This window comes from Ursus arctos, unplaced genomic scaffold (assembly GCF_023065955.2).
Source record: "Ursus arctos isolate Adak ecotype North America unplaced genomic scaffold, UrsArc2.0 scaffold_27, whole genome shotgun sequence".
NCBI classification, from domain to species: Eukaryota; Metazoa; Chordata; class Mammalia; order Carnivora; family Ursidae; genus Ursus; species Ursus arctos.
Window position 1 is genome coordinate 15,374,948 of NW_026622952.1, and position 22,842 is coordinate 15,397,789.

General features: G+C 40.1%; 2 protein-coding genes across 9 annotated transcripts; one reads left to right on the forward strand and one right to left on the reverse strand.

The window, feature by feature from the left end:
• The first annotated feature begins 1,713 nt into the window (after positions 1–1,713).
• Positions 1,714–16,604, forward strand: MAK16 (MAK16 homolog). The gene is made up of 10 exons (XM_026508402.4): positions 1,714–1,983; positions 4,478–4,527; positions 4,620–4,729; positions 4,836–4,900; positions 5,290–5,441; positions 6,602–6,656; positions 12,026–12,100; positions 12,820–12,930; positions 13,665–13,730; positions 13,888–16,604. The coding sequence occupies exons 1-10, from the start codon at positions 1,969–1,971 to the stop codon at positions 14,080–14,082; spliced, it is 894 nt and encodes a 297-aa protein (XP_026364187.1). The 5' UTR covers positions 1,714–1,968; the 3' UTR covers positions 14,083–16,604.
• Positions 12,711–22,782, reverse strand: TTI2 (TELO2 interacting protein 2). Of its 8 annotated transcripts, none has more exons than XR_008955982.1 (9): positions 22,687–22,782; positions 21,646–22,349; positions 20,311–20,497; positions 19,496–19,588; positions 17,965–18,152; positions 17,744–17,887; positions 15,647–15,809; positions 14,534–14,715; positions 12,711–12,901 (listed from the first exon to the last, which is right to left on the reverse strand). XR_008955982.1 is itself a non-coding variant. In XM_057303428.1 (8 exons), the coding sequence occupies exons 2-8, from the start codon at positions 22,290–22,292 to the stop codon at positions 14,611–14,613; spliced, it is 1,527 nt and encodes a 508-aa protein (XP_057159411.1). In that variant the 5' UTR covers positions 22,293–22,349; positions 22,687–22,752; the 3' UTR covers positions 12,711–14,610. The 8 variants fall into 8 exon arrangements, 3 of the variants coding, with proteins under 3 accessions (XP_057159411.1, XP_057159412.1, XP_057159410.1); XR_008955981.1 differs by having other exon boundaries at positions 21,646–22,352; positions 22,647–22,782; XR_008955980.1 differs by having other exon boundaries at positions 21,646–22,352; positions 22,687–22,747.
• Between the last annotated feature and the right edge of the window lie 60 nt (positions 22,783–22,842).

The following is a 22,842-nucleotide window of genomic DNA, read 5'->3' on the forward strand; positions in this document are numbered from 1 at the left end:
CACTGAGTGGGCTTGAGATTCTCTCTCTCCCTCTCCCTCTGCCTCCCCCCCCCACCCCGCCCGCCTCGTATGCGAACGCACTCTCTCTCTAAAATAAATAAATAATCTTTTAAAAAATGTCATAGGTATTTAATGTGCAGATGGTGATTATAGTTAAATATAAAAAGTGTGTATTACATATTTGAAAGTTGCTCAGAGAGTAGATCTTCAACATTCTCATTAGAAAAAATTTGCAATTATATAGTGACAGATACTAACTAGACTTACTGAGGTGATCCTCTTGCAGTATATACATATATCAATCATTATTTTGTACTACCGAAACTAATATATGTCAATAATAAATCAGTTTTAAAAATTATTCACTGGATTCACCTGTTGGTGGTGAGCAGGGAAGGAGTATTATTCTAAATCAAACATAAAAATATATCACTTCCCCTGCTTAAAACAATTTGGGGAGTGTGGTGTGGTACGTCTAGCTTTTTATTTCTTCCGCATTATTATTTCTTAAGAAACTTCATCTTTTTATTTACTTTTTAAGCAATCTCTGTGCCCAAGGTAGGCTGAACTCAGTACCTGGAGATCAAGAGTTCCAGGCTCTACTATTGAGCCAGTCGGGCACCCCTTTTCCACATTATTTTAAACTTGATTTCATTAACATAAAAGGGCATGTGTATGTGTGATGACTGCCCTCTAGGTCTTTAAACCAGGGAAAACAAGTAAGTGAGAACAATCACAATTGTTTTTTATGAAGCAATGTAAACCATGCATTTAACATACCTCTAGTCTTCATATACTCCCATTTTTCAAGTGGGATAGTTTGCTAAAGGGTGATTTGCCCAAAGATACTTAGTAAATAGCAGTTGGTTTTTATAACCCAAATTTGGCTCCAAGACCAGTGACAAATCAATGGTTTCCAAGAGGGTGGTGGGTTTTGGTTTGAAGATTTATTTATTTATTTTTAGAGGGAGATTGACAGCGGAGGGGAGGGGCAGAGTGAGAGGGAAAAAGAATCCTCAAGCCAGCTCCCCGCGGAGCAAGGAGTCCGGGGAGGGGCTGGATCCCAGGACCCTGAAATCATGACCTGAGTGGAATCAGTTAAGCCTCAGCTTAACCGAACCACCCAGGCACCCTTCCAACAGGGCGGTTCTAATTCATGGTTGTTACCTGCATGCCCCAAAATGACATTATTTATTATATACTTAATTAATTAAAATGCAATATGCAAATTAAGTGCCCATCCTTATTCCGAGATTATGCCTTTTTTTACTCTTTTGGTATTAAACTCGCCCTTCTTTAGAAAAACGGTGCGAGCTACTAAACGTTTTCTTTTTCCCGTCAAAATAAAAAGAGGGGAAAAACTGTTAATTCTCCAAGTTCTGTCTTCTTTTAATATCATCTAATCCATGAATTTCAAAGGTCAAGACCCAATGCCACACCACACAAGTGTCACTGGGGTTAAGTGAAGGGCAAGTGAGGGCGGGAGCGAGGGTCTCAAGTTTGAGCTCCACAGCCCAGGCAACGACTTAAAAGTAATGCAGCTCCGACGGCTAGGCGCTAAGGCCAGACGGGTGGCGGACCGCGCTTTCCCGAGCGCACTGCGGGACAGAGGAGGCCCGTCGCCGGCGGGGGCAGCCAATACTCAGGGGCAGTCATAAGACCGCGCTTTGGACAAGGGCGGGCCCAGCGACCTCCGCCTACGCGCCCCAGGCCGACTCCTGCGCGGGGTGTCAGGGCGCCGCTAACCCGGTTTGCGTTCCCAGAGGGAGACCTGGGACAAGACCCAAGCGGTGTGAGAGGGCGGTGACGGACCTAACGCCGGAGTTACGCCGCCAAGGGGCGCTAGGCAAAGCCGAGAAATCAACACTCTCGCGATAGGTGAGATTAGGCTCTCCGGAAGTGATTTTCCGGAAGAAGCATGGCTGCTCCCTAGATCTGGCAAGGCTTTGCAGCTGAACCGCGGACACCATGCAGTCAGATGATGTGAGTGTCGTGTTTCTCTGCCACCTGGGTTCTCTTGCTTTAGGAGACTCAGAAGCCACATACTCAGCTGGCCCATTAGCTTCGTGTTGCTCCAGAACCGAGGTTTCCAGAACCCCGAATTCCGAGCGTGCGGCCCTCACGTGTTTACCCGGGATCCCCATCCCGCTCCCTTAGCTGGGTGAAGGGGCTGGAGCACAGTCACTTCAATATACAGGGTTGGCTTATCTAGTCCGTGGTACCCAGCAATGAAGGACTTTGCCTGTGGTGTCACTGGACGTAGGAGGCGCGGGTGGGGGTAAGGGGGGGATGGTATGGCCAAGTTTGGGCATGAAATTTAAGGATCCCTTTCTTCCACGTGTATGTTACTTTTAAATTTGCTTTTTCCGTGTTAGATTTTTCTTTACATTTGCTCTGTTGTCTGCCCATGTTATAATTTTTTGGAAGCATCCTCGATTCATTTGTTTAGTTACATGTATGAGAAATACAAAAGTGTTTACGGTGTGCCAAGCACTGTGGTACTTAAGATTTAGTTTTTAATAAGCAGACAAAAGACCTCTGCTTTCCTGGAGCACTCTGGTGGAGGAGACACATGGTAAACACGTGAACAAATTGAATACCCTTGTACTGTGTAATACTGTGAAAGAAAGACCAAGGTTGATGAAGTAGAGAGTAATTAACAGAGACTACTTCAGACAAAGGTGATCTGGGAAGGTTTTCCTAAATGGAAGACATTTGAGCTGAGATGTAAAAGATGCGAATGAGCCGTCATTGATGGGCTGAGGGAAAAGCAAAAAATCCAGGCAATGGGAACAGTAAAAGGCAAAGATCTGGAGGTAAGAGAGAAGGAATATAGTAAAGAATACCAGTGTGACCTGTGCTGTAGGAATCGAGGGAAGAGAGAGAGGTAATGAAGTTGGATATGCTTGCAGGGCAAGATCATGTAGAGTCTTGTAGGAAGTATTTTTAGGGCTTCTAATGGGAAATGACCTCTGACTTATTTTGTGAAAAGTTGTGTAGTTATGTGAGAGGCTTTTGAAGGAGAGAAAGAATGAAAGCAAGGAGACTAGAGTATGCTCAAAGTAGTTTCAACCAAGGTAGTAATGGTGGAGAGGAAAAGAAGTGGATGATTTGAGATCTGTATTATCGGTATTCAGTGAAGAGGGAAAGGGAGAAATCAAAGGATTTTTTGATTTGGACAAATAGTTCAGTGGGGGTTATATTTGTGGAGATGGGGAAGGAAAACAGTATTTTGAGAGATGTGAAATAGAGAGCTTCATTTGGTTGTTAATGTGTGTGATGCCTTTCAGACATCCAAGCGGAGATGTCAGGTTGACAGTTGGGTGTATATATACTTAGGCTCAGGAGAGAAGTTTGACCAGGAGATGACAATTTGGGAGTCATCAACTTACAGATGATATTTAAAGCTACAGGCTATAATGAGCTCCTACTTTCCCAGTTTGATTTCCTCTCACCTTTTCCTGTCGTCCCCCACCAAACACACAGTCTATAAAATTCCAAAAATGTTGTTCTATTTGTTTACACTTATTTTTTTTTAAAGATTTTATTTATTTATTAGACAGAGAGAGACAGCCAGCGAGAGAGGGAACACAAGCAGGGGGAGGGGGAGAGGAAGAAGCAGGCTCATAGCGGAAGAGCCCGATGTGGGGCTCGATCCCGTAACGCCGGGATCACGCCCTGAGCCGAAGGCAGACGCTTAACCGCTGTGCCACCCAGGCGCCCCTTTACACTTATTTTTTAGGCTTTAACTTCTTTAAAGCCTTTCCCAGTTCCTCAGGGCAGCTCACTCAAAGGCTCTTATAAACTTCTTTTGTGGCACTTAGACTGATACTTTGTGATGTTTTGTTTACATTTCTTCCCCCCAAGCAGATAGGGGGAACTATACCTTCCTTGATTCAGCAAATACTTGAGTACCTCCTGCTTGTCAGGAGTTAGAGATATCAGTGCCTTATATAAATTAAACATACAATCAATGTTGAAAGAATAAAGAGTATGTTAGTAGAAGAAAGCAGTAGATGATTTTCTTTGCCAGATGAGATCAAATTACAGTACATATATCCAACAGTCTAGTACTGTGCAGCCTTTTACAATGGATAATGAACATATTAAGTAAAAAAGGAATGTTACAAAATATATATACTTCTCATTTCTGTTAAAAATATAGGCGTACTCGTTGGAATGTACAGGTACAGAAAAAATTCAGAAATATTTACAAAATTCCAATGAAATTTTATCTGTGGGTCATAGGGTGATGGTTATTGCCAGTTTGTATATACTTTTTCTACAAGAATCTGTGTAAAAAGAAAACAAATCAGACTGTTTTACAAAGCATTTCTTCCTCCTCTCATTCCTCAAAAGACTTCTTTGAGACTTCCTCAGTAAATAGGGGCACTGCCCTAGGGCATTGTTTTCTTGAGTTAATACTCCCATCTGTTGGGTCAGAGCAATTGAAATAGGTTTTTTCTTTGTCTTGTAGGTTATCTGGGATACACTAGGAAACAAGCAGTTTTGTTCCTTTAAAATAAGGTGAGTCTAGATTTTCAGCTTGAGCAAAGATTCCTTCAGTTGCCCTCTTGGTCACCCATCTTATAATTTTTGCTCTTTTCCTCCCATTCTAGAACTAAGACTCAGAGTTTTTGCAGAAATGAATATAGCCTGACTGGACTGTGTAATCGGTCGTCTTGTCCCCTGGCAAACAGTCAGTATGCCACTATCAAAGAAGAGAAAGGTAACTCCTTAGTTTTAACTTCCATGAGAACTAGTCAGCAGCTTTTAGAAGGATGTTCTGTAGTCTCTCTGTAAATAATATTAATGGCATTTACTTTATCCTGCAGGACAGTGCTACTTGTATATGAAGGTTATAGAGCGAGCAGCTTTTCCTAGGCGTCTCTGGGAACGGGTAAGACTTAGGACATAAAATTACAATGATCATTAATCAAGAGCAAAAATGCCATGTGCTTTTCTGTCTTCCTTGACCATAGCTGGATTAAACTTTTAATTCAGATTTATTTGTTTTTGAGAGAGAGAGAGTACAAGCGGGGAAGTGGGGGGTAGGCAGAGGGAGAAGCAGACTCCCTGTTGAGCATAGAGCCAACATAGGGCTTGATCCGAGGACCCTGAGATCATGGCCTGAGCCAAAATCAAAAGTCAGAGGCTTCACCAACTGAACACTCAGGCACCTCTGGATTAAATTTCTGAAGCCAACCTCATTAGGCCCCATGAGTATCATAGCAGTGAAGACCTAATAATTTATCCTTACTCTTTAAGCTTTCTTTTTCTGTTTGATAGGTCCGGCTTCATAAAAACTATGAGAAAGCACTGGAGCAAATAGATGAAAATCTAATTTACTGGCCCCGTTTCATTCGACACAAGTGTAAGCAGAGGTTCACCAAGATCACCCAGTACCTAATTCGAATTAGAAAACTTACACTAAAGCGACAGTAAGTATTTAGGTCATTCATTTATTATATTTATTTTTTAAGTCTATCTTTTCATGGGTCATATTAGGAAGATGAGTGATTGTGAAATCTCTAGTAATGCTTCTTATTAAATCAATTTTGGACAACCTTTTATGACATGCTGACAAGAAGAAAGTTTCCCTGGGGCACCTGGGTGGCACAGCGGTTAAGCGTCTGCCTTCGGCTCAGGGCGTGATCCCGGCGTTATAGGATCGAGCGCCACATCAGGCTCCTCCGCTATGAGCCTGCTTCTTCCTCTCCCACTCCCTTGCTTGTGTTCCCTCTCTCGCTGGCTGTAATAAATAAATAAAATCTTTAAAAAAAAAAAAAAAAAAGAAGTTTCCCTTCAGTTGAAATTGTGCCCTTTGATGTTGCAGGATTTAAAAAGCAGTATAGTAAAACTTAATGATCCCCTCCCTGTCTGAAAAGCAGCTTCAGAAAATTTTCTTTATAACTCCCTGACAGAATCATAAAATTAAGGAATTGACAATGACCTAAAAATTTTGAATAGATAAGAATGTAAGAACTTTACTCTGAATTCACTGAAAACTAATTTTTAAAAGTGATGTGAAATTCAGTTAATTGATTATCTTCCTAAGGAGTGGTAGATCCTAATACTTTTTCACTGTGACCTTCAGAGAAAGCTGAAGATGGCAGTCTTCTACAGAAAACTCTTTTTCTTTGTTAACTGAAGCATTAATCTTGGCCTAGTGAATGCCCTCAGAAGTCTCAGAATGCCTAAAGAAAACAAAAAGTAAAATACACATTAAAATAAATGTGAAAACGTCTGACTTTATAGCATTAAACACCTAGAAAATTGTTAAGTATATATAATCTTGGCTGTATTGAGCTGAGCGGTACAAAATCAACTCCAATCCTTTTTTCTTCTCATTTTTTTAAAAGATTTTAGTATTTGTCAGTGAGAGAGCACAGGTGCACAAGCAGGGGGAGTGGCAGGCAGAGGGAGAAGCAGGCTCCCTGCTGAGCAAGGAACCCCATGTGGGACTCGATCCTGGGATCGATCCTGGGGTCAGCCAAAGGCAGACGCTTAACTGACTGAGCCACCCCATTCTCATTTTTTTTTAAAGGAACACACAGAATGTGCACTTTGGTTTTCTGATAATGTGTTTTATTTTCTGTAGGAGGAAACTTGTTCCCTTGAGTAAGAAGGTGGAACGGAGGGAAAAAAGAAGAGAGGTAACCTACCATTTTGGTATTCATAGCTTCTGTATTTTCATTGAGGGTAGGGGTGTGTAGGTAGGGATCATGAGAAAGATTCAGTCACTATCGTCTACGAACTGTTCAGGCCTTGGGTTCACTAATGTATTGGGTAAGATATTGGATATTCATATTTTAAGATTATGACTTTCAGGGCAGGTTAAAATAAGGGTTCTTGGGGATCTATATAATGGAGAACAGAAGGAATACCTTGTCTGAAATTCTTGAGGTTAAATGTTTCAGAAATCCGACCTTGGTATGTTGCCTTTCTTACTATTCTCTGCAGGGCTTGAGCATTCTTTTTTCTTTTTTTCTCCCCTCTCCCCCATGGTAAACCTCTTTAATTCCCATCCCCTACTTCCCCCATCTTCCCACCCACCTCCCCTCTGGTAGTCATCAATTTCTTTAGTTAATAGTCTGTTTCCTGGTTTGTCTTTATGATTTTTTTTTCTTTTCTTGTTTTGTTTCTTAAATTTCACATAGTGAAATCCTATGGTATTTGTCTTTCTCTGACTTATTTCACTTAGCATTATACTCTCTGGCTCTATCCAAGTCATTGCAAATGGCACGATGTCATTTTTTTATGGCTGAGTAATATTCCATTGTACATATATATACGCTTCTGTATCCATTCATCAATCAGTGGACATTTGGGCTGTTTCCATGCTTCGGCTATTGTAAATCATGCTGCAGTGAACAGAGGGGTACATGCATCCCTTTGAAGTAGTGTTTTGGTATTTTTTGGGTAAATAGCCAGTGGTGCGATGCCTGGCTTGTAGGGTAGTTCTGTTTTTAGCTTTCTGAGGAATCTCCATGCTGTTGGGCAGTGGCTGCACCAGTTTGCGTTCCCACCAATAGTGCAAGAGGGTTTCTTTTGCTCCACATCCTCACCAGCATTTACTGTTTCTTGTGTTTTTTGATTTTAGCCATTCTGACAGTGTGAGGAGATACCTCATTGTAGTTTGATTTGCATTTCCCTGATGAGTGATGTTGAGCATCTTTTCATGTGTCTGTTGGCCATCGGGATGTCTTTGGAGAAATGTCTGTTCATGTCTTCTGCCCATTTTTTAATTGGATTATTTGTTTTATGTTTTCGATATTAACCCTTTGTCAGATATATCATTTGCAAATACTTTCTCCCATTCAGTAGGTTGCTTTTTAGTTTCCTTTGCTGTGCAGAAACTTTCTTTGGATATAGTCTCAATAGTTTATTTTTGCTTTCATTTCTCTTGTCTCAGGAGACATATTTAGAAAAATGTTGCTATGGCCGAGGTCAGAGAGGTTACTGCCTGTGCTCTCTTCAAGGATTTTTATGGTTTTGGGTCTCATATTTAGGTCTTTAATCCATCTTAAGTTTATTTTTGTGTATGGTGAAAGAAGGTGGTCCAGCTTGATTCTTTTGCCTGTGGCTGTCCATTTTCTTAACACTATTTGTTAAAGAGACTTTTTCCCGTTGTATGTATATTCATTATGCCTTTGTCAAAGATTAATTGACCGTGTAATTGTGAGTTTATTTCTGGGTTTTCTGTTCTAGTCCATTGATTTATGTGTCTCTTTTTATGCCAGTACCATAGTGTTTTAATTACTGCTGCTTTGTAATATAACTTGAAATCTGGAATTGGGATACATCCAGTTTTGTTTTTCTTTTTCAAGATTGTTTTGCCTATTCAAGGTCTTTTGTGGTTCTGTACAAATTTTAGGATTGTTTGTTCTGGTTCTGTGAAAAATGCTGTTGGTATTTTGATAGAGATTGCATTTAATGTGTAGATTGCTTTGGGTACTGTAGACATTTTCACAGTATTTGCTCTTCCGTCCCACGAGCATGGAGTGGAATGTCTTTCCATTTCTTTTCATCCTTTTGAATTTCTTTCATCACTGTTTTGTAGTTTACAGAATACAGTCTTTCACCTCTTAGATTAAGTTTATTCTTAGATATTTTATCGTTTTTGATGCAGTTGTAAATGGAATTGTTCTGTTAATTTCACTTTCTGCTGCTTCCTTATTAGTGTATAGGAATGAAACAGTTTTCTGTACATTGGTTTTGTATCCTGCGACTTTACTGAATTGGTTTATCAGTTCTCGCAGTTTTCTGGTGGAGCCTTTAGGGTTTTTTATTTATAGTATGTCATCTGCATACAGTGAGAGTTTTACTTCTTACTTACCAGTTGGATGCCTTTTATTTCTTTGTGTTGTCTAACTGCTGTGGCTAGGACTTCCAGTACCATGTTGAATAAGGTGAGAGTGGGCGTCCCTGTCTTGTTCCTGACCTTAGCGGAAAAGCTTTCAGTTTTTCCCCATTGAGGATGATTTTGGCTGTAGGTTTTTCATATAAGGACTTTATTATGTTGAAATATGTCCCCTCTACACCTACTTTGCAGAGAGTTTTTATCAAGAATGGATGTTGTGCTCTGTGAAGTGCTTTTTCCGTATCTGTCAAAATGATCCTGTGGTCTTTATCCTCTCTCTGAATGATGTGATGTATCACATTGATTGTTTTGCGAATATTGAATCACCCTTGCATCCTGGAAATAAATCCCATTTGATCATGATATATGATTTTTTTACTGTACTGTTGGATTCATTTGCTAATATTTTGTTGAGGATTTTTGCATCTGTATTCGTGAGATCTTTTGGCCTGTAGTTCTCTTTTTTTGTAGTGTCTTTGTCTGGTTTTGGTATCAAGGTAATACTGGCCTCATAGAATGAATTTGGAAGTTTTCCTTCCCCTTTTGTTTTTTGGAATAGTTTGAGACAAATGGGTAATAATTCTTCTTTAAATGTTTGGTAGAATTGGCCTGTGAAGACATCTGGTCTTGGATTTTTGTTTTTGGGCAGCATTTTGATTATTGATTCAATTTCATTGCTGGTAATTGGTCTGTTCAAATTTTCTTTTCTACCTGTTTTAGTTTTGGTGGGTTACAGGTGTCTAGAAATTTATCCGTTTCTTACTAGGTTGTCCAAATGTTGGTATACAGGCTTTCATAATATTGTTACCACTGTATTTCTGTGGTATTGGTGGTTATTTCTCCTCTTTCATTAGTACTTTTGTTTATTTGGGTCTCCAGGGTTTGAACATTCTAATCAGATACACTAATAGCTCTGCAGTGAAATACAAGAAGGTGCACACTAGATGGAATTTCAGAAAACTTTTTAGGGAGCCTTATGTCAGTTCAGGTCGAATTAGGCCACTAAATTTAGTTTTTTTTGGATTTTCAAATTGGTTATAAGGAATTGATTTGGATTATCTGTTTCTTTGTAGTAAACTAGGCAGCTTTGTTACCAGATTAATTAATAGCGATGGTAATACCGTGCTGTCCATAGAAAATCTAGACAGGAAACGCCAACCTTTGTCACAGAGAGCAGTCTGCCGGTCTACCTCACTGGTACCTCATTCAAATTGACTTTTCTTCTGCTTTTCAAGACCCAGCAATTAGTTTTTCCTTACAAGTTGAAATGTCCAGTTATTCTAGGTATTTGCTGTTCATACTTCCCCCTCTACCAAGAGGCATTTCCCTGATCATTTGTCATATCCTATCAAGAAATCACTTTAATAATTTGGTGCTTTTGTTCCCATTACTCATAAAGAGTTTTGGACTTCCTGTCTATTATAGCATTGGTCTCCAAACCGTTGTGACTCCTCACCAAAGAAATTTTTGAACCTATCCTCCCTGGTATATTATGATAAATATTATTGTACATGTGTACTTGCACTAATAGGTACGTAAGTAACATACCTGTTATTGATGTGGTGAAATGAAGGTCTGGTTCTTCGCTAAGAAGTTTGTTTTTACTGGCTGTTGTAACGGATAGGTACGTCAGAGACGCGTCAGGGAGTGCATCGTTGGTTGTTTGCACTAAGTACTGGCTCTGCATTTTTCATCCTTCGTCAGCAGTTCTGCATTGCTCAACAGGTGTGCTTGCAAGCCTTTCAGAGGAAACTAAGTTGTTCTGCTTTTAACCAAATAAGTCTGAAGCCCTCTGAAAACTGTCGATTTGGTGGATTTTTAAATGGGCTGGAAAATTACGTTTCCAGATTGTTCGAGTGTGTGATTTGCTGCATTTATGGGAGGCGTATGTTTTCAGTGTCACTTATAGATGTAATCACTTTTCTTTCTCAAATGTTCCACCCACAGAACAAGTTTATTTAAAAACATTTTCAACTCACTGTTAAAATACTGCTTTTCTCTTGAAAGAATGGAGTAAGCGTATTTATTTTTTAAAACTTTTGTTGTTACATATTACACAGTCATTTGTCATCTTGGAAAATTTGAAACGTTTTTCTTTTTGTGAAAAATGCATAATTCTTTAAGTTGTGCAGCTCTTTTTAAGTACTAAACAATTAAATAGCGTATCTTTAGAACTACTGCTATCGTATTGCAAACTGTTTAGTATCATCTGTAAATCCACGTAAGCAGACATCAGCTGCTGTATGCTGTAATCATGTGAATGAAGTAGTGAGCTCCCCACTTTCAGACTCTGCCGTAGTTTTCCCTTAGGCTATCTTCCTTACTGTATCTGACACACAGCTATTTGCTTTATGGCCAGAGTTAAGGCACCAATGTCAGTATGTATTAAAAAAATAATAATAACGCTCAGTTTTTAAGGAAAAAATACACCGCAATTTTGACTGTTTTCTGCCTGCATCTCAGTGGATCGCCTTTGAGGTGTGAGCACCCACTTTAGAGAACAGTGCAGAACATTACGATAGCCTTTTAACTGATCTTGTGCCCCAGTCTCCCTGTGATTTATCCTGCACACTGTTTGTCATTCTAACAAACCTTCAGTATATGAGACTTTAAAATCTTTTCTGATCTTTACTACTAAATTAATGCAGCCTTAGGCTGGAAAGATAGACTGAAGTTAGATTTTTATGTTTTGGTTGTGACTGGTGCAGGTTGATACCATGTATCATTTTCAGTGAGATCACTGGAGGAAGAGATTTTTAATCTATTTTTCTGTCACATGGAATCTAACATGGTTTTAGAAAAAGGATGAGTAAAAGTCTCTATTTCCCTCTCTCAGCTTTTACAAAATCTGTTTCAGGATTGCTCATTTTCTAAGACACTTAAATGTATATAGATCTGCATGCTTTGTGTATCTATGAAAGGCCTCGTTAGAATATAATTTAGAATGCTATGTATAAAACCATTGGAATTTTTAAAAATAACAGGTTCCCAAGGTTTGAAGGCAGGAATATATCTGGCTGGAGAGGCACAAATCCCAGTGATAGCAGGAGGGGAAAAAAGTGATTCTTTTTAAATAAAAACTTGATGGGTTCTTCCACTTCTAGAGGCTGAAAAATGAGTATTAATGGAGTAAATGGGTTTACTCAAATTTGTCTGTTACAGGAAAAGGCATTAATAGCTGCTCAGCTGGATAATGCTATTGAAAAGGAATTGCTGGAGAGACTGAAACAAGATACGGTGAGAAAGCTAGGAGCTTTGGGATATAAATTTTATTTTTTAGACCAATAGTATCATGCTAGGAAATAGTGGGAAATGTGTTTTATCATCAAAGATGCTGGAAAGATCTTCACTTTGATTTTTGTTCCTGGAATAAAACAAATACGTAAGCCTTGGCTTTCCCATTTTAGTTCACTGACAGAAACACATACAGTGCTCCGGTCCCCCTGACACTCTATTCAGTGTAAGAGACCTTTGCCTTTGCACCGTATTGCCAGTCCTGTACCCAAGGCAACAATTCCAGATCTCCGTAAAAAAGGCATGCAGTTTGATCCTCCTGCATATTACCTTAGTCTTCTAAGGTTCTTTAAAATGAGTTTTTAATTCTTTTTAAAAATTAGTGTCATTTATAAGACAAAAATTTATAAAACTTACTTTTCCTTATTATTTCCTTTGTCAGTAAATTTACATTTGTTCCAACCCATGTGTTTTATAAACTTCTAAGTTTTAAGTGATATGCTTCTATTCTTCAGGGAAGTTACCTGTTTGATTTTAACCACTGGTTATTTAAAATGTGCTTTTAAAGACATTGTCCGTTCTAGGCTTAAAATTAATACAGAAATACTACTTATCAAATTAAATATTCTCGTTTAATCACTGAGGAATATGCTTATTGGACAGTGGACTTCAAGTGTAAGATTGAGATGCCATTACAGCCGATGTGTGTTCTGTTTCCTCAGTATGGCGACATCTACAACTTCCCCATTCATGCCTTCGACAAGGCCCTGGAACAGCAGGAGGCAGAGAGTGACTCTTCAGATTCTGAGGAAAAAGATGACGAAGATGAAGAAGTAAGCCTTGTTTGTTTTTGCTTCATCAAGCAGTAATCTGTAGAACTAGAGCTCTTCATGTGTACTTGAGAGACAGAATATTATTTTCATTCCCTGAACCAAAAATAATTCTTTGGTCATTTTTTTCTATCATGGGGTTAATTTTAGTTCAGCCAACAAGCTACACATTGACAGTTTTACTTATCGGCATTCTAAAATTTTTCCTGCAAGGGGACAAATGAATCCTCATCAGCTGACAGATTATACCATTAAGGAACCTACTGAAATTATACAGGATTTAATTTCACTACTGATATAGAGGAGGTACTTGAATGATTGTATTTTTAGGAAAAGGCCAGATTTAGCAAGTAGTTGCTAAATCACATGGTACACTCACATAGGCACACAGGTGTACTTTTCCTAGTAGTAACCTTTTTTTGATATTTGAAATTCATAGGTTTAATGAAATGTACAGAATTGTTTCTAAAGCCCTACCTATATACTAATTTTTTTAACAAATTAAAATGAGGATGTTTTACCTGTAATGATTTATATTAGGCATGAGAATTGATATCCCTGAAATGTTTTTAAATCAGAAGTATTAAACTTGGAAGTAAGTCGGTTTGGGTTGAGCCTAGTAAGTAGACTATGAATCTGTTTGTTCGTTACGCACTGACTTATCAAAGAATAAAACTGGATGTGTAAGCTGAATGTTCGTTCTGTGTTTTGAACATAACAGTTACGTTTTATTTTAGGGTGTGGGAAAGAGAGAGTTTGTGGAAGACGAGGAGGTGGATGAGAGTGACATAAGTGATTTTGAGGTGAGATTTTGGGCAAAAACAGATGTCCTTTGGCCCTCGGGGAAAAGAAGGTTTCTGGAACAGGCAAATAAATTCTCTGGTTCTAAACTGGAGTACAATGAAAGGAGTTTGGGGTTTGAATCTAGCATTTTCTCTTTTCTTTCCCTCCCCATATCAGGATATGGATAAACTGGATGCCAGCAGTGATGAAGACCAAGACGATAAATCCTCCAGCGAGGAAGAAGAAAAGGCCCTTGATGCCAGACATAAAGGCAAAACACCCTTGAAAGGACCCTTGCGGAGAAAACGAGCCTACGTGGAGATAGAGTATGAGCAGGAGACAGAGCCTGTGGCCAAGGCCAAAACTACGTGACTTTTCTTCAGACATTTGTAAACAGGACTGAACATTTCCAACATCCTCCTTTCTTTCACCATAAACATGTGCACACCTCCAGTTTTTGCTCTTTCATATGGTATTTAACACAATATTTGTGTTTTTAATATTTATGCTACTTCTGTGGGGCAAGAAATCTGGGAGGGAGCAGAGGAAGCCTTAAGTTGTGAACAGAGTATTTTTATAGCGTTGGCATATGCTTTGAAGTAACAGCTTGAGCCTAAGAAGCTTAACAGATGAATTTGTGGGTGTAAATATTTCTAAATTTTAAATGTTATCCACCCGTTTCCTTGGCGTCCTCTCCCCCCACCCCCAACTTAATTTGGAAATGTCCAGACTTCATTTTTTTTCTTGTTCTCTTTTCCCTACTTCTTTGGGAACAAAAGAAGGAAAAAGAAGGTCTACATTATAATGTTTAGTATGAAAATACCTTTTTTCTTAAATAATTCCATTTACACAATCGGAACAAGAAGAAAAGCCTTCCTGCTTTAGGAAAGTAAGACAAATTTAAGTTCCGTCGTAGGATGCGCCTTCAGACACCTGCTGCACTTTCCTGATACAGTTCACCACCTTGCTGTCTTCACAGCTTTGGAGAGTTTTGACCAGGAGACCCTGAAACATGAAACCAAACAGGCTTTGATTTTTCTTTTTAATTGGTATCTCTTTTCCTTTTACCTTGGTTCTTCTTTCTTGGTACCATACTCAAAAGAAAGAAAGAACAGACAAGACTAGAGCACAGTTCGTGGAACAGGTGTAACGTTAAAAACAGTGTTGGCGTGCACAGAAGTGTCCTGCTGGCTCAGGAAGAAGCAGGTTAATATGAGCCAATGCAAATCAGATTGGATCCAGGGCTCGAAAACTGCCTGAGATGAAAGAGCCAACACAAAGTCATTTGAATAAACTGATAAAAGAACAAACTATACTATCTCTAAATATTTTTAAGATATGAATTTCTTTTCAAGCTGCTTTATAACTTTAAATTGAAGATTTCTAAATGGGGAAAGAACTGAGGCAATAGTTTATTAAATATATATAAATACACACACATAGCTCTTATATGCTTTGGCTTTGAGAAGTTAACTTTGGTGGAATATGAAGCTAAAGGAAGAATTCCCATGTGGATAAATACGAATATGGAAAAATACAGTTGCCCCGGAAAAACTGGAAACATTTCTGGGATCTGAATCATTTTACTTATATTATTACTCCTCGGTGGCTTATAGCTCATTACTTCATCATTTAAAAAAAAAAAAAAGTTCAGATGACTAAAATAAAACTTATGTTTTATAAACTCTTAATCTTCTGTGCATTTTCTGTCCTCACCCCGGAGAACTCTCCTAATCCTCCTGCCTTTTGGTCTAAATGGTTCTGAATAGCTTTAAAGGAAAAATAAGATGTTAATCAACCTCTATTGAAGGCTAGTGGTCTCCAAGTTGGGGACCTGAACCCTCCATGTTCATTTACAGACTTGGTCAGGCATGTGAACAGCAAATTATCATCAGTCATAGGAACTACTTAAGGACCAGGTTGCAGACTCTCTTACCTTCACCTGTCCTTGAGAACAGTGGTCCAGGAGAATGAGGCAATCTGTGGCTTCCTCTAATAAGGTGTTCTTAACAGGCTCAGGTGTAAGGTTTGGATCCCTTGCTACATCGCATATCAATTTCAGAAGAGCCTTCAGCAACACCACAAGTCTACAGGAAACTCTGGAATCAAGAAGAAAAAGTTATGTTCATACTGTAAATCAGGATATTAAAGCTGAGATTTCGAAGGCCATCTAAGTGGTAAAGCCCTCATTTCCTAAATGAAGGAACTGAAGTGAAATGACCTAAAGACCGTGGAACTAGAAGCAGAATTAGAGACGAGACATCAGATTTCTTGACTTCGAGCCCCCCTTTTCCTCTGCAGCGTAGTGTGTACCCATTTACACGCTCTGGCCTAAGAATACCTTGTTCCCTTCCAGAAGTTTGGTTCTACTGTAAGGAAATAATCCCTCTTGAAAAGGGAGAACTAGGATCTCCCCTTAGTAGGAGCTTAGACTCTGGGCCAGAGAAAAGGAAATGGTCCACAGTACTTGAACTTTTATGCAGTCTTGGGCCTAGAAGTTAAAGTGAGAGGAATAAGCTTGGTTTCTGGGAACTCTCTGTCAAACAGAATTATCTGTCACTTAGTTCCAGATCCTGGCTTACATCAGTTAAGCCCAGCCTTTACTTCAACTTACTACCCTTTCTGAAAGTTGTTATCTTGATAAAAAACAGTTCTGGAAAAGCATAATGGTGATGGTTGTACGAACTGTGAAGGTGTTTAATGTCAGAGTCTACTTTTAAATGGTAAATCGTATGTACTTTTTTTTAATAATAAACCTTGTAAAAGCCTTAATTGGAGCTGAAAAGTAATTTGTAGTGGGAAAACATGCATACTAAACCATATCTCTGGACAGAAATGTGACTGGAAGAATAAGTTTGCATCCCTTGATTTAATAAATATTAAGCGGTTTCCTATATTGTTTGCTGCTCAGCTCTCTTAATTGTCATCAACATAAAACCCACTGTTTCCCACTCCCCAGCCCCGCTCCTTCCATACAGGACATTCATTTTCTAACCTTCCTGCTTACACCTGCCAATCTCTACTTAGAACCTAGTCTGCTCTTCAGAGGCCTGGCAACACTAACTGGATTCAATTTCATTCATCCATCCATTCAGTCTGTTCTAGTCCATTCATTCTTCTAGTACTTGTGTATTTAATAACCAGGTACTGCATAAACTTTCCTATACTCAGGATCCTAGGGCAGGCTTACAGTTCAGTAGGAGAGAAAGACCAGAAGTCAACAAAGGCAGTCCAGTTACAGATGTAACTAAGGGTAAAGACTTTGGGAATCTTCCATTGAAATTAGAGTATTATGGTTCAGAACAGATACAGACATTGTTGGAGCAACGGACTCGGTGAATTAAACTTTGTTGTCCGTGCAAGAAAGTATTTACTTTCCAGTTTACTGTTCCTGACACTAACTTCCAGCCAGAGTTGTAATGCTTTCTAAGCAATCATATCCTCAATTAGTATTCGCCTGGTCACTGCTCTCAGGTGTTCAGTAATGTGCCATGAAGTTCTCCGCTCTCAATTAGATTTTAAAAACCTTGGGGTGAACAAAGTTAAGCATGTCTATTGTAGCACTTCTAAAGGGCCTTTGAAATTCTAATATGCATTATAAATCTAGAGAGAGGTACACCTGCAATAACAATGGGTGTATTTTATCTTTTCAATGCGACTTCCTCAGTTCAAAATCCAATAGAAATGTAAAAATGGAAGATATTCAAATATAAGGCATGTGCTTAAGACTCTGTATTGGAGGGGCGCCTGGGTGGCTCAGTCACTAAGCGTCTGCCTTCAGCTCAGGGCGTGATCCCAGGGTTTTGGGATCGAGCCCCGCATCGGGCTCCCTTCTCTGCTGGGAGCCTGCTTCTTCCTCTCCCACTCTCCGTTTGTGTTCCCTCTCTCGCTGGCTGTCTCTCTCTCTGTGAAATAAATAAATCTTAAAAAAAAAAAAAAGACTCTGTATTGGAAGTACACTTCGGCAAGTTCTGAAGAGAAAATTGGCTGAGTTCTGCCCCTCTTGGCACACCTGCCTGCTTGGCTGTTTTACCTGGGCCATGCATACTGCATGAGAAGTTTTAGAGTTTCCAGTATCTTCAGTCTAGCCTCCTCCTCTGGTCCATCATAAACCTCCAGATAACCAACGATGACTCGCTCCAGCCTCTTTAAGTGCCGGACAGTTAGGATCCCCAACCTAAAAAAGAAAGAGAAAATGTGGCACCAAGGAGACGAGCTTGAAGAGGAGGCCGGACCAGCAGCCCAGGCACTCGCCTCTTCACAAACGCAGGGAGGTTTCTCGCGTAGGTCCTGCGTAAGAGAAGGCGGTGCTCTGGCTCCATGTGCGTCAGGATCAACTGCAGGACCTCATCACAGTGCGTGGTGGGTCGAGCAGCACCTCCCTTCCAGTGCAGGCCTTTCTCCAGGACAGGGAATAAATCCAGCAGACACAGGAGCACAGCCTAGGAGGAAGTAACAGAAAAGAACTGTTCGTCCATTTGCATTCACATTCGCTGACTGACCTAGCAACTTTATTCATCTATCCTTGGGGTCCGTGTCCTAGAATTCTGAAAGATACCAGTAATACATTAAGTGTATATTTCTTTATATTTTCAAGCTTGTTTTACATGATCTCCAAACAAGTTAACACCTTCTCTTCCAGACTGCTCTTTGCTAAGCTGTGAAATGGGACTTTTTGGGCACAGCTGGGACTTTAACTGAAATTTTAGGAATCTGAGTCTATTGCCACTAGACTTCTAAGTTTAATTGATAGTTACACGTACTCACAATAAAACTGCTCCTACAAAGAATCTATGATGGTCCTCATTTGTGTCCAGTTTGACCACCCTATGTGAAGTTTCAGTGTCTAGGCACGCCCTTCTAGCTCTCTTGGGATTTTTGGGTTCTTTTCTTAGTTTTGTTTTTAAACCGTCATCTAAAGAGCCCTAAACTTTTTGGCTGTCGGTGCCTGAATTTTCAATTTAATACTTAAATTAATATTTAAAACAAAAGGTGGCAGAGGAGAGAGGGTAAGGAAGGACAAGCATAAAAGAAGAGGTTATTTCTACCTCTGATTTTATATAACTTGTTTCTTTTGTCTTCAGAATGTTCTTCCCCCCCCAAGAAACTTCTGTTCATCCTTCAAATATCACCTCCTTCACCAAATATCACCAAATATCACCAAATCCTCCTAAAACCATCCCAAGACCACCAAGCCTGGTTAGCCGCCCTTTGCTGGACACCCACTGCACTCTCTACAAACCTCTTCTTAATAGATTCATCACACTGTACTATAGACATGTATAAATACTCATTCATTTACATGTCTTTCCAAAGGGCTTCTTAAAGCCAGAAGCCCTGTCTGATCCATTCACTCTTGGAACCTACAATGGTTAGTCACACACAGTAGGTATTCACTGTCTTCTGGAAGGAAGAATGACAATGTAATATCCAACATACAAAGAGTTTCAAGTGTGTGTTGATACAAAGAGGCAGAGAAGGACACAAGTTAATAAAAATAGAACTTTTCAGACAAAGCCACCCTCAAGTGATATATAATTGACCCCGATGAAGACAAAGCACTGGCTCCTCCAAGGAGACTCAGAAATGTGGATGCCTGCTTAGTACTGAGACATTTTCACTAGTCATTTGCTACCTCTTTATTTTCAAGGTGGCTATGACTTAGTCATCATCCTCACTTTCCAAAAGAGGAAAATGTGTCTCAACTATCCTTATTCACATAATACCACCTTCCACTCAAATGTGAGAACTGAGATTCACAGTTATAAACAAATCTTACCATTACCTGAATGAGGTTGTACTCTGGTGTGTACAGGTGGTTGAAAAGGGCATGGTAGAGGACCTGCGCTCTGTTATACTGGAGCAAATCAGCAGCTGGCTGCAAGCAGACAAATTACCCAATTAAAACTTTCCCAAGGTTGCCAAAAGGTTGATAATTTTTTTTAAAGATTTTATTTATTTTTGTGAGAGAGAGAAAGAGCACCCGAGCGTGGGCACACAAGCAGGGGGGAGGGGCAGAGGAAGAAGCGGACTCCCCGCTGAGCAGGGAGCCCCCTGTGGGACTAGATCCTAGGATCCTGAGATCACAACCTGAGCCCAAGGCAGATGCTTAACAAACTGAGCCACCCAGGCACCCAGTGTTGATAATTTTTGAAACTGAAGTATGGCTACACAGAATCTATCATGCCATAGGATTCATTATACCACTCTCTACAGTGTATATTTTAAAAGCTCCATAATACACAGTTTAAAAAAAAAAAGTTCCCTTGAGTAATATAATAATAGCTTGCACATTTGGGTATAACCTCTTTCAGTTTCTGATTTTTTTGCTCCTTGAAAGTTAATTGTTAATTACTCAAGGTCTGGTTATTCAGTTTGACATGCAGGATAATGGCCCAGGTGTCTTACACATGTTACCCATGAGATACAATCTACGTTGGCAAAAGGAAAATATAAAGAAAAAATATCAGTAAGTGAACTTAGTCACATAACAATAGTAATAGGAAGTTAATAAAAGACATAAAAAAAGACAACAATAAAATGGTACCATGATGACTCGGTCTGTCCCATCCAAGATGACAGAGTAAAGAGGCTGCTTACCACATTCAGCACAATGTGATGGACACAGTGTACACCCAGTATTTTGTTCTCGGTCTGATAGTCATCCGAGATGAGCAGTGATGGGGGAAGGATCCTTTCCAGATGTTGGTTCAGCCAGGGTCGGGTGACCTGTTGCAGAGTCCATGAGAAAACATGCTTGGTGGCAGGGTTTTTCTTCCAGGACTCCCTACATGGAAACGTGAAACCACATTAAGTAAAGTGACGTGGTATTAATGAGCAAAGAAAATCAACCTCTTCAAGCTAAACAGAGCATTTTCTTGTCCCTGAAAAGAATACATCACACATAACTCTTGATAGTTACACATTAAGATTTAGATCAAAATAACTTACAGAACTTGCGCTAAAAGACAAAAAAAAACCAAAAACCTGACACTAAATACATTTAACAATCAATCAGCCAGGGCTCTGGGTCTAAAGCTTATCCAATGAGGAGTCATTTACAACAGTAGCTTGTAAAGAATCTGTGGTGAGGTGTGGGTGGTTACAGGGACGATCCGCTAAGGAGGGAGAGGGGAGTAAAGGAAATGTCTTCAGTATTATTATAAGTATTACAAGGGAGCAAGTGAATCAATATTTGAACAAAAGCAATTTACAGCTTATAAAGTGGGCTTACACACTTCACTCAACCTTCAAAATAACTGTGTAATAGATAAAATTATTTTTATATCACAAAAAAATGAAAGAGGTTCAGAAAGGCTCTCTGACCTGGTCCTACTCAGCACCAATAAAAAGAAGTACCAGACTACCTCAAAACTCCAAGCTCCTGGCAAATTGACAGTTATGTACACATTTTTCTGTCATCACTCTTGTATTACTAATAGTAACATACAAAGTCGCAAGTGGAACTCACAGAAAATACTTCAGCTAATAGCAATCTAAAGGGCTTTTTTCATCCCAAACCTCACTTCCATATCTAATAACCATCCTTATCTAATAACTAGTGATGAATTTAAAGATCCCTAAGTTTAAATTCAAACCATAAGTTTAAATCCTCTCCAAATCCCCACCCTCACCTACCTTAAGAAATTTGAGTATAAATAAATGAGAAAGAACTTCCAATGTCCAGGGCAGTTGTCAGGGCTGGAAAAAGCACTAGGAAATGGGAATCTGAAGACCTGGGCTCTAATGCCGAATTTGCCAATAACTAATAATGTCATTTATAGCAAATCGCAACCTTCCTGGGCCTTAAGACATCTGCTATTATTACAACACCTTTATCTTACCATCAGAGAAACTCAGGTTTCTTTGAGTTCTAACATTCTAAAATGTTAGGCTGAAGCTCTAATTAGTGGCCCTTCTGACAAGAATACTCACTTATTCAAGTCGGGTTTGAGAAGCTCCATTATTACCGTAAATCTCCCTTTCTCATCTTCATTTTCTCCGTGCAGAAATCCTGCCACAGAACCACACTGAGTAACTCGAAGGAGTAAGGAGAGCACCTCTCCAGCAACTTCGTGGGCTCTTGGGCTGGTCCATGGCTGCTCCAAGCTGTGCGTGACCGCGAAAATATAGATGGGTCCTGCCAAGTGACGCAGGCCTATCTTCCATGTAGGGCAAAGCAAGGAATTCTTGGCCGCCTCAACTTTCCCCAATAGTTTAAGAAATAGTAACCCAACCGCTGCCGCTTTCTCGGCCACTTCAGCGTTAGCATGACCTCTACCTTCCTGCTCTTTGGGTGGGGCTGCATACTTCTCCAGGGCTTTTGCCACCTGCCCCAGCATCTCGGGCATTCCGCGGAGCGATGTGCCGCTCCCCTCAAATAACTGATCACATTCTGTGGCTTCTATTAGAGCACCGAGGTCCTGAAGTGCTGCACTTCTGGTCTTGCCCCGTCGGGACTCCTGGCTGGTAAGCCGGTGCAAAACCTGGGAGAAGGACTGTCCGAGGGCAGAGGAAGGCGGCTCTCCCGGCAAGGAAGAACCTTCCTGCGATGGGGATTCCCGAGAGCTGTCCTGCTCCATCCCGGCAATGATAAGCTGGTCTCCTCCAGAGAGCCAAGATGGGAGGCTGGTGGGGATCTGCTAGAGAAAAAAAAAAAAAATCCCCCCAGAGGCTGGAATTCTCCTAAAGAACACAACTAAAACCAAATAAAAAGGCAAGACGTAGGGGGGTGGGGGTGGGGGGCGAGAGTCTAACCCGCAAAAGAGTAAAGTCTGCGTAAAGGAAAAGATGCAGGAAAGGGAAAGAAGCCTCTCTGGGAGTAACAGAATCTCAGACTCCCAACAGTAGATAGATTATTCTTGCCTTTCTGAAGATTAAAAACAAAACAAACAAACAAAAACCCTAAATAGTTTAAGGAAGGAAAAAAAAAACACCTAAGGCATGACACAAACACCTCCACGGGTCCCTCCAGACCTTCCAGCACGGCTGTACATATCAGGATCCGGACCTAGCTCCCCTCGCTGCCGCAAAGCACAAGGCTAGCTTCCGCCAATACTCAGGCAACACTTCGTCATTTCACGACCTGCTTATCGTAAAGTAACATAGATCCAGGTTCCCCAAAAAGGTGGA